Source organism: Mauremys reevesii, linkage group 1 (assembly GCF_016161935.1).
Source record: "Mauremys reevesii isolate NIE-2019 linkage group 1, ASM1616193v1, whole genome shotgun sequence".
NCBI classification, from domain to species: domain Eukaryota; kingdom Metazoa; phylum Chordata; order Testudines; family Geoemydidae; genus Mauremys; species Mauremys reevesii.
In genome coordinates, this window is record NC_052623.1 from 86,517,387 (window position 1) to 86,529,557 (window position 12,171).

The 12,171-nt window shown below is 38.5% G+C and overlaps 1 protein-coding gene across 1 annotated transcript in view; it reads right to left on the reverse strand.

Annotated features, from left to right (window-relative positions):
- Window positions 1–12,171, reverse strand: part of RBM26 (RNA binding motif protein 26) — a 116,302-nt gene that overhangs the window by 26,552 nt on the left and 77,579 nt on the right. Inside the window, exons 19-21 of the mRNA XM_039525985.1 lie at window positions 11,003–11,212; window positions 5,809–5,895; window positions 1,567–1,680 (exon numbers count right to left, since the gene is read on the reverse strand). Coding sequence (XP_039381919.1) covers window positions 1,567–1,680; window positions 5,809–5,895; window positions 11,003–11,212 — 411 coding nt within the window. The remainder of the gene's footprint in view (window positions 1–1,566; window positions 1,681–5,808; window positions 5,896–11,002; window positions 11,213–12,171) is intronic.

Genomic DNA, 12,171 nt, shown 5'->3' on the forward strand with positions numbered 1-12,171 from the left:
GGAAAAGGAGAGAGAAATGAATTAGTATCAAATGAAAATAGAAGAACTGTTGGGTACAGCTATAACTGTGAAACAGTTTATAAGAAGGTCTCGCCACGAGAGCTTCGATCTCGGACTGTCCTAGCTTAAGTTCAATTTACTTGGAAAGTTGTAAAAAACAGATCTTGGGGAATCTTTTAGAGATATTTCTCATTAAGGTTTCAGGCCTATGGAAAAAGAATCTAAATGTAAAAAACGACCATGAGCTGATTCTGTGATTGTACTGGTTGAAGGAAAAAGGAACCAGCTGATATCTAGGGAGCAGGATCTCTCTTTTACCCTCTAGGTTCCAGAAGCAACACGCATTTGGGCATACCTACTGCTCAAAAAGTTTATTGCTATCAATGGTTCTATGGCCCATGAAACAGAACACATGACTCAAGAAGGTGCTTTTTATCCTTTAGATTAATTGGATCATATTTAAAACTGAACCTGGAAATTAAGTGGAATTAAGAAAAAAAGAGAACTGTTACAACTACAGTGAAAACTGCTGCACAGCAATTGTGCAGAGCTGGAAGTACATAATGCAGAAGGAAGAAAGGTCACAAAGTATGGATATGTGATAAACTGTCAATTGGACTGAAGAGAGGAGATTAGGAATCAGTTTACTGACAGTTACAAGTCCTTTATGCTTAGAGTATGGAGAGCTGGAGAAAGATCACATTAATGTTAAGGAATGAACTGGCTATTGGTAGGGTGACCAGATAGCAACTGTGAAAAAACAGGACAGGGGGTGGGGGTAATAGGCGCCTATATAAGAAAAAGTTCCCAAAAATGGGACTGTCCCTATGTAGGTTAAAAAAAAAAAAAAAAACAGAAAAAAAAAGGTACACCTTTACAGTAGGAAAAAAATTCTAGTTCTGCACAATAAATGAGTTCTGTAGGAAAGAAATTAGTCAAGTCTCAATTAGTAATTTTTAGTTGTGATTGTAAATCCACTGAATTATAAAATATCAGAATACTAAAGAACAGAAATGGGAAATATCCAAGACAAAAATACCTGAGTTGGTGGAAATGTTGAGATTGATTCAATTTGAAGGAAAAAAAAATGTTGCAGTTTAAAAAAAAAATCAAAACATTAGAAAACCAAGGGAAAGAAACTTACAAGAGACTACTTTATTTTATAATTCAGTGAATTTACAATTATCTCCATTGATTGTCCTGGACATGACACCTGGGTTCCGCGCCGCGCTCTCCCCCTAATCCCCCCCAACCTTTGTACGAGACACTCCTGTTTTGATAAATTACTAAATGGACCATCACAGTTTTGTTCTTTGTTGTGAAAGAGATACAATGCTCCTGATAGGATATGATGGAAGATTTGAATCAACAATAAGTTCACAGTGGAAGAATGGAGAAGGCAAGCTTAGTAGTAGCACAGACAAGAAAGTATACATTATGTAATCAAACTACAAATCCCTATATGGTACAGGAACAGAGTGGGAATCAACAGATGTTACCTATTTTTAGAAAAAACAATCTATATTCTTTCATCTTGCCAGAAAATCAAAAGAAAAAGGAACTTACTTCCTCTTCATCTGGTTCAGCTTCTTCTGTTTCAACAGCAGACATATTAATAACTGGCTTATTCCATGCCAACTTCAAATCCTGTCCTTTGAATCGAGATCCGTGAACAGCAGCCTGAAGCAAGTTAGAAAGTTCTTAGTTTCACATTTCTTTGTGAAAGGGAAATAAAATAATCAACAGTTGATCAGAGACCAAAAGTAAACAGACACTAAGCTTTTACTGGGGGGTTGGCGGGTGTGTGTGTGGAGGAAGTGATTTTTACACATTTGTAAAACTGATTTATGAGCTATTATGGACATCTTAAAATCTAAATAAATTTACTAAACATACCATTACAGTGTATATAGTTCAGGACTTGATAATCAAATGCATTTACATAGCTGTTCAGCTAAGAGTTTACAAAAAGTAAAAAATACAGTATTAATCAAAATGCAAGTAAAGAAAATAAGCTTAGTAAGTCATGGATCAATTCATGACATGACTAACTTACTGTCATGAACACCTTACTGAATTTTGATCAGCGTTTCACACCCTTGAAAGATGGACACAAATTGAAAAAACACTTAATACATTTACTTGCTACAAGAACCAAGCATCCCACAAATACAAATGATTCAATGTAACAAAAATTAAACTTTGTGATTATAACTTATTCTACTGGAAAATGCTCCACTTCCTGCAAACCCTTTGTAATTGAAATGTAAAAATTTTAACTTATGGGATATTCATGCCTTTCTAAGTACCAGATGCATTAAGTGGCTGCTTTGGAAATAGTATGTTCAAATTAAAGTAACATGAACTAGCATAAATCAGCGTTAGCAACATTTCGAAATAACTGTCACGGTCACAAAAGATTTATAGTACAATCTGAAAGTACAGCATAATGTGAAATGTAGAAACAATTACATGTTCAATGACATCTGAACATGAATTGTGTGATATTAAAGTCCCCAGGTATAAATTTTAAATCTGTACATATAAATTTATGATAAATTTAAAAGATTCCATGCCTATTAAAATGCAGCTCAGGAGTTTTTTGTTCATGGTCTCATCACAATGTCACACAACTAGAATTTTTATAAGTACTTATACATGACATTTAGGTTCAGAAACAACTTGTAATCTTTTGAAGAAATTACTGTTACATAAAAATGCAACATTTTATAGCTAGGGAATCCTCCTCTCCCTTCCAGACTAAAATGTCCACCACCATAAAACTTAAGCTTTTTTCAGCCAAAGGTAAAATATTACATTTTCTTCTGAATAAGCCCCAAAGAAAGCTTTTATGATTCAACTAGTTCTGCAACTAATCTTCATTACCAATTACTACTCTTAAAATCTGATTTACTAACAGGCACCAAACAATTTATAATCCAACATGTTTTGAATTATAAAATAAATTTGATTTCTTTCAAAGTTTTAGATTTAGTTTTACAAGTCATACCAGAATGTGGGAGGGAAACTATGTAATAGCAAATTCCTATTTCATAATAAGTTCAAATGTCTTCTCTCCATCATTATGAAAAAATATTGCCATACGAGCTTGCAGTGAAAAAGGCTCTTTCATGATGTTTACTGTATAGGTAGAGTTTCTCTTCAATTAACATTATACACACTTTGTATTGCTTACATATAAAATTTGTGTTAAAAGAATATTAACATTACGAAGTCAAGCACTCAAAAGTTATGAAATGCCAAAATTAAGGTTGCAAACAATTTGGCACCCTTGTGAGTACGCGTTATGATAGTCTTTAATTACACAATGATGTGCTTTTTTCCCCACAGAACACCTGCCTTGTTCAGTGGACAGCTTGGATGGCACTCAATACATAGATAACTATTCAATATTTACTTTTACCCTCAAGGTGAGAAGGAGTCTGAATTCCAAAGAATAAGCAATTGAATCAAGTGGTTGTACACACTGTTATTGTGAACAAAAATATATCAAGGTCTTTTATGAAAGCTTGTAATGTTCTGACTTTGGTGGTCATTATGAGATACGTATACACAGACTGTGGTATGAATTTACTTAATGATGTATATATAAAGCTGTGCTCATAATCTGTGCTGCAACATTCAGCTCCACCTCTCAGCAGGGAGGGGCTAGCTCCAAGCACCTACTATCTTTTAAAACAAGGAAAAAACAAGTGATGGGCCATTACATTAATGGGAAAACACTGAAACAACTTGCAGCTGAAAAGAAAACCCCAGTCTTGAAAACTAAGAAAGGAAGGAATTTCCCCCACTATGAATCACCATAGTCTGAGAAATTTAAAAACTAACACACACAAAACTACCCCTGCAAACATTGTGAAAAGAAAAGGGATTTGAAGTGAAATAGATCCAGAATTAAGGGATAGTCTCAAAGGTGGGGGGCTGTCTACGAACCCTACATCCCTCTTCAGGGCTATGCTATAAAGTGGGAATCAGAGCAAAGGCAATAGGTAACCTGTCTTAAAAGGGATTCAAATGTGCAAGTGTAAGGTTGCGTCTATGTTTATTTTCTCCATAACTTGTATGGTGTTTGCTTTCCTTATTATTTCATTTTTTAATCTGTAATTTTTCCCTCAAACAAACCTTTTATTTATTTTTTACCCCAAAAGGTCTCTGTTGTGCAAATGGTGTGTAGTGTGTCCCCCAAATGAAGTAATAACTGGGGTGCAGGTTTCATTCCTTTGGGATTGACAAACCATATGGGAAAAGTCAGTGTCTGGTACTTAAGAGCTCGGGGTAGATAGATTTGAGGAGACCTGAGACTGGAAAGGCTGTTGAAGTCATCCTGCAATGAGTATTTAGGCTGGAGGAAGCCAGGATGAGACCTTTATGCCTGTAAACTGGCTACTGGTGTCAAGGTTCTGAGCCTTGAGAGCATAACATTAAGGCACACAAAGTTATACAGCAGATGGTAAGAGCCCCTGGACTGGTCTGAGTGATTCCCAAAACATCACAAATTGCATATAGCAAAGGGGCAAAATCCAAGGACAACCTTAAACCTGGCAATTCCTAATTTTTGAGTGCTTGACTTTGCTTAAAGTTAGTCTGTAGGCAATTTCCTAAATTTTTGAAAAAACTAAGTTAAATTCCATCACATGGAACCATACAGGGATCATTACTCTGATTAAGTGTGAGTTTCCTATACATTCTAACATACTTACCTGTCCTATGTATTTATATGGATCCATTATAGCATCTGAATGCCTCACAAACGTTAATGTATTTATTTTCAATACCTGTTAGGTAAGGAAGTGTCATCCACATTTTACACTGGGGAACTGAGGCACAGACAACTTGTCCAAGGTCAAACAGGAAGTTTGTGACAAAGTAGGGAATTGAACTCAAGTTTCCCTGAGTTCCACTTATTAAAGCACTGCACTGGCATGCTTCCTCCCATTTAATTAACAAATTAACATTTAATAGTTTCATTAAATGTTTAGAAAGCAGTAATATTTAGGGAAAGTTTCATACTGATACATTATACCATAAGCAAGCACTCTAATTTTATTTCAAAGTGAACTTGATGCTTTGGATGAATTAAATATAACTGCATAGTAAACCCAAAGAATAATGAATTCGTTCCCAAATTAAATTTCAGTAATCACAACCTATATCATCTCTTAGAAATGTTGGTGAATTGAGAAATTAAAGATACATAGTCAAAACAAATTTCTAGGACTTGATATACCCTACAAATTCCCAAGAAATCAAACTTCTATACAAATAAGGGACATGAAAAAATACATAAAGAAAACCCTTTGATTAACTTGTTTCACGATTCTGCATTTCTGATGTAAACTACAACGAAAGGGAAAACAATCAAGCCATGGGGAATTGAGGTAACTCTCATGGGCAAAAATAAGAACAATAAACTTGTAGGGGGGTCCTGCCAAAGCAAGACATCCATTCATGGGACGGGATGGGGGGGATGTCTTGCTTTGACTCATGCAAGTTATACTTTAATACTTTTAACTAGCTCAGAATTTCCTTCCTCTTAAGGAATTCAGTTAATCTGCTGGTCTGAAAGATTTTTTGAAAAAAATATGTTACTCAGTAATCTAATTTCATCTAAAATCAAACCTGTGTGTTTATTGGATTCCTCTTTGATAATCAACTCAAAAGCAGTCAACATAAGATTCAACTGTTCTGAAATTATACTTAATTCTTACATTTAAATTTAGTTCAGTTTAAGTATGGCTAATACGAGATATCCTTTTAAAGTACTTTTAATATGAAGAATATACTTACAGCTTCAGCTTCTGCTCTAGTCTTAAAAGTAATCACTGCATGGAGAGAAGAGTCGTCTATCTGGCAATCTTCAATTTCACCATATTGCTTTCAATAAGAGAAAAATGTAAACTAATTGAAAGATTCCTCTTCTATGTACTAAGGGCTAGTCTATACTGGCAGCGCTAAAGCACTGCCGCGGTAGCGCTTTAACATGGCTTGTGTGGTCGCAGCGCAGCTCTCCCAGCACTCTAAAAAAAAAAAAAAAAACCCACCTCCACGAGGGGCATGGCTCCCAGTGCTGGTCTACACTGGTGCTTTACAGTTATGAAACTTGCTGTGCTCTGGGGGGTGTTTTTTCACACCCCTGAGCGAGAAAGTTGCAGCGCTGTAAATTGCCAGTGTAGACAAGCCCTAAAAAAAATCACATGGACTTGAAAATTAGATAGAACTGGAATTGATACACACTGAAGAGACCTTAATGGTTAACTTGTCTTTGTGAGAAATACTATATAAATTTTTATATGCACTTTAAAACACTGAACACTGAAGTATTTGGACTCCTTTTGCAAAAATTTACTAGTGCATACTATCAGGATGAATCATGGCTCTCCTCTTCTCTTTCAGAGCCACTGACTCCATCATTGTCAGGAAAATGTCTGCAGAAAGACTAATCTTACAATGTGCCCAAAAGGTGACAAGACTCAAATTCAGTCTTATCTCCAGTGACAGCAAGTTCCAGAGCTTAAGGTCCTCTACCAAGAAAGCTCTGCTCTGGTCCCTATGGAGCATACTTGGGCTCCATCACCTCAAGCATCCCTGACAATCACATCTGCGTAGTTAGAGTGCAGAGAGATGTGGTCATAACTGAGCTCTAGCTCATTCAGGGTTTTACAGAAGAGGACCATAAAATATTTTAAACTGTAGCAGATAATATACATATTAATACAAACCAAGACAAACTTCTTTCAAATTGCTGTGCAAGAGAAATATGATCTCACCATATTTTCTCTCAACTGGAAGTATTTTGGTCTGAAATATAGTTGCAAACACTGTAAGAGCAAAGCTACTAAAAACAAACACTGATGTAGAACTCTGTAGGGCACATGATGAAGTGCCAGAGGTTTCTGCATCAATTTGTTGATAAGTGTCATAATATTGATGTTTATATTTAAAGTGTGATATTTTTAAATTTTTATCCGTTTAAATAATCAGTTGCACAAAAGATATATTTTAAGCTTTTCCCCCCAATTTTTATCAATTTAAATTGTCACAGTTGCAGGAAACTACAGGTAGGGTGGTGGTCAGAAAATTATTTATTGATAGTGGATGTTGAGGGTCAAAAAAATTAAGAGATTATAAAACTTAAGATACAAACTGTCAACATGGCTTGTCATAATATACAAAGTAAATATCCTTAAATCAAAAATTCTCAAGTAGCATTTTTCTTACTTTGCCTATGTGTATATTTTTATTTCTATCGAGGGAAGGTGGTTTTTTCCATTGGTTTGTGCATGTATGGTGAAATCGGCATTTACCAACATTTACAGATAAAAAACGAATCCTTCCAATCGTATGTCGTCATGGGCCACCAACCCAGCACCACCACCTGCGCATTAAACTCAACCAAAATTAGACCAAAGTATTATAGTCCACAGGAGACTAAACTATTGTGTGAGACAGGCAGAAAATAGTAGGGCCCAAGGTGCACCAATACCCGAGGCCTCTGCAATGGCAGGGAACTGATTAAGTGAGAGATATCAAGATGATCTTGGCAAGTGACTCAGACCCAATGCTGCAGAAGAAAAAAAAACATCCAAAGTCACTGCCAATCTGATGTGGGAGAAAATTCCTCCCCAACCCCGCAAAGTCCCCAAACACTTTTATTAAGACGACAAAATTAGTTAAATGCAACACTATCAAAGAGTTTAATTGTGGAAACAGGGAAAAGACAAGTTATGGGAGATGTCATAACCATAAACCTATCCCCACACAGCAGGTTTCCATTGACAGATGCAGACTCCGTCTCTTCACAAGGAGCTTCCTTCTGTCTCCAGATAAGGAGACAATAAACAGAGTACATTAACCTCTCTCATAGTAGAATGCAAAATCTTAAAGGTGACCTTGCAAAGTTTTTGGGAAAAATTTTTTAATGGCACTAGTGTGAGCTTATGTTTTAAAATCCTACTAGATATTTACAAAAAACCCCAAAGTCTTTTTTTCCAGTTCTTATTTTGCCTTGAAGTTGGTGTTTTTGAACACACACCTTTGCTTCCGCAATTTGTGTAACTATTTTCTGTGAAAGTGACATGCCAAACCCATGTTTAAAGACATGTTAATTACTGACTACAGTCTGAGTTCGCCCCCTCTCAGTCTCTCTGTACAAAGAGGCAGCAATTTAGCTATGTTAACAATACAATCTAGCAGCGTGCAAATTAAGAGAGATTATTTGCATCCGCTTGCTATGCAAATAGCACTGATGTAAGAAGGATTGTAGCTCAAGTTCTTCTCACTCTGGTTTCTTCAGAGGAAGGGGGCAAAGCCACTATTTAGTTTTTTTTTTTTTGTTTGTTTTTTTTTAACTATGATGAAAACAGATTGTCAAAAGCAAAGGCAAAAGCAGCTCTTCATGGATCATAAATTAGTTGAAAAAGTAAACAAAAAAGCTTCAGAGGTCAACTTTAATTACAACTTCAGTAATATCAGCAAATATTCAGACTTGACATATATGCACAGGTTAAATGTGAGGTCTGACTTTCCAGAAAATTAACTCTTTACACTAAAAATAGTATAATTATTATGAATTCTGATTTACATTTATTTTAATGCCTAGTAGAGGAGTTTAAAATATTGTTTTAACTGAAAATCTAAATGTAATGTTGGCTGAAGAGTCTTACTAATGTCCATATAATAACTATTTAAGTTTCCCAATAATAATAAAAAGTCATTTCAATACATCCATTTGTATAGCCATACTCTGCTGCTGGAAATGTGACTGCTACAGAAGAATAAAAACTGACATAAGATTATATGTCTTATCCTCTAAGTCAACCACATCTTGAGAGCTGTTGGGCCACAACTGATTCCTGTTCCTGGTACACAGGCTGCTCCTGTTGTGGTGAATGTTCAAAGACAAACAGAAGGCAGACCTGACTGACTGCTCCACAATCTCAGTGCAGGACTCTCTCAGCCACCAGTAAGAACCACAAGAGCTAAATCTCAAGAGAATTGATTGTGACACAGCCTGAACTTATTTTTGAGAGCTCTGTAACATCACCAGTATCCACTCTGCAAAATGAATAGGTTTCTCCTTCATTGCAGGCTTGAAGAGAAGAGATATAGATCAGGCAATTTTTGCCTCTTGTTTGATTTTCTATATGCTAATATAACGGACTGCTGACAAATATAAACCCAGCATCAAATTTTGAACTGCAGCCCTAAAATTAAGAAGTTAGGAAAAGGGAATTCTGGCTTTGTCCGTGTGCCATTTTGGGGACACAAAGACTTCTGGGAGTAGTACTAAGATCTTGCAGTTGTTGTACAGTTCTGGTCTCTACTCTCAAACTCAAAAAAGTGGGTATAACTCACTGAGACAGGACTGTCAGGCATAAATAAAGTTGAAGCAAGTGTATCTACAAAAAGGCAGTTTGTTTACACATTACCCTGTTTTGTTACAACACAGACGTCTGTTAATCTCTTTTGAATATGGTATTCTGTTGTTTAGAGGAGTGGTCCAAGATTTCTTTTCATTCTTATACTCCTCCAGTTCTGGCAAATGTCCATTACCAGTTGTTCTGCATGATTTTTACCCAAGGACTTACTACTACCACCACTCTAACAGTAGAATGCTAGGATATTGAATAATTGAAAATAGAAAATTTTACCTTCAGATTCTCTCCCTGGTGTACACAACACCCACGTAAACAAACAGGGAACAATTTAGCATCACATATGATTCTTTCACCCTTTTCCTATGCTCCTTTTCTTTGGCAGTAACTTTGGATGATTTTTCTCCTTCTACAGCAAGGGCGGGCAAACTTTTTGGCCTGAGGGCCACATCGGGTTTCATAAATTGTATGGAGGACCGGTTAGGGGAGGGGGTCATGGCCAGGCCCCCACCTCCCATTCCACCCCCCGGACTCCTGCCCCATCCAACCCCCCTGTTCTCTGACGGCCCCTCTGGGACCCCTGCCCCATCTACACCCCCCCACTCCTGGACCCTCACTATCCCATCCAACCCCTCCTCTCATTCCTGATGGCCCCGCCGGGACCCCTGCCCCATCCAACCACCCCCTTCTCCGTCCCCTGACTGCCCCTGGAACTCCTTTCCCTGACTACCCCCTGCCACTGCATCCAGTCCCCCCTCCCCCGCCCTCTTCCTGACTGCCCCACTCCGGAACCACTGCCCCCATTCAACCTCCTGTTCTCCCCGACCCCTATCTACACCCCCATCCTCTGACCACTCCCCCCAAACTCCCTTGCCCTCTATCCAACCCCCACTGCTCCTTGCCCCCTTACCATGCTGCCTGGAGCACCGGTGGCCGGCGGCACTAGTCGCGCCACCTGGCTGCAGCCAGGCCATGCCACTGCCATCGTGCAGCACAGAGCACTGGTTCAGGCTGGGCTCTGCAGCTGCGCTGCCCAGCTCACAGCCCCGCCGTCCAGAGCATTGCGCCGGCAGTGGAGTGAGCGAGCTGAGCCTGTGGGGAAGGGGGACAGCTGGGGAGGGGGCAGGGGCTAACCTCCCAGGCCAAGAGCTCGGGGCCAGGCAGGACGGTCCCACAGGCTGGATGTGGTCTGCGGGCTGTAGTTTGCCCACCTCTATCTACAGCATGGGGTGTTAGTCACTTTGCAAGATCATCTTGATACATCTCACTTAATCAGTTCCCTGCCATTGAAGAGGCACCGGGCATTGGTGCACTTTGGTCTGTACTATTTTCTGCCTGTCACATCTTAATACTTTATTCGGCTGTTTCTAAAGAATGCCACCTGAGTTAAGTAAAAGTTCACCTTTTTCCTTTCCCGACCTTGTTTGAAGTCCTTCCATAGTTTAGAAACAGAAAGCTCTTTTTAAAGGTAGAGAACCTACTTTAGAACTCCTTGGTTAATTAAATACTGGATTCTAGTTGATTAGAATCACCCCTTGGAAGTTTTTCCCTGCACTACCACAAAACTACTAAATCCAAGGAGAAGAAATGTTGAAGTTACTACATACCGCAAAATGAGGAAGAAGATCTTCTCTATCACTTTCTGTGAATGCAGAAATCTCCAGCGCCCTCGGTCGATGATCCACTACTGCATGAACTGGAACCCCTCTTCCGCGACCCCGGCCTCGTATTCCTCTGCCTCTGCTACGTGATGCACCCCGACCTCGTGCATTAATTCCTCTACCACGACCTGAAGAAAGAATCCCTCGTTTTGCAGCCTAAAAAGTTTAAACATAACTTCAGTCCACAACACATGGGCTAAACATTATTTTCACTGAATTAAAATACAATCATGTTCCAATCACAATCTTTGTTAATGTCAAATTTAGAGACTTATTCCTAGCAAGAGAAGTGGATGTGGGTTTTGTTTCAAATAAATTTAAGCATTTTAAGATGATCACCTTCAAAATTCAAGTAAACTAACTCTCAGACTTGTCCTAAGGAACCATTGTGAATGCCTTTATGATTCTGAAAAAAAAGGTTATCTTTGTTATATGAGATGTGTTGCAAATCACTTAAGTGTGTGCACGCGCTCAGTGCATTTGAGCCAGAGAGTTCTATGTAGCAGTACCTGTCAGGGCAGGGCATGCTCCCTGCACTGCTTCATGCCGAAGGTATAAAGGGTAGAGCTGCCCTGATACTCCTTCAGTTCCTTCACAGTGGCATCGTGATGAATACATTGTGAAGCAGAGATGAAGAAGGGAAGGTTGTGAAATAGACATGTGCAATGCATCTCGAACATTACAATACAGACAAGTAACCATGTTTTCTTCTTTGAGTGCTTGCATATGTCTATTCCTCTTAAGTGACTCCCACTGTGGAGGTGGAACAAGGAGTCTGTTTGAAGAGAGACTACAGGACTGTTCTTCCAAAGTTTGAGTCAGTTCTGCAGGTAGCAATAATTGTATACTACTTGGCAAAAGCATGCACTAATTCCAGGTTGCCGTTTTACAGATGTCTGCTACAAGCAGATCTCTCAAGAAGGCAAAGAAAGTTGCTTGAGCTGTGGTGGAATGAGCTCACACCTTTGAAGGAGCTAAAGTGTTTGTTACCTCATAACTTCTTGTTATACACAGTTATCCAGTAACAAAGTCTCTGAGCTGACGTCATCTGCCCTTTCATTATATCTGCACAAAAAGACATGGAGATTAGCTAAACGATTTAGTCCTGTCCATAT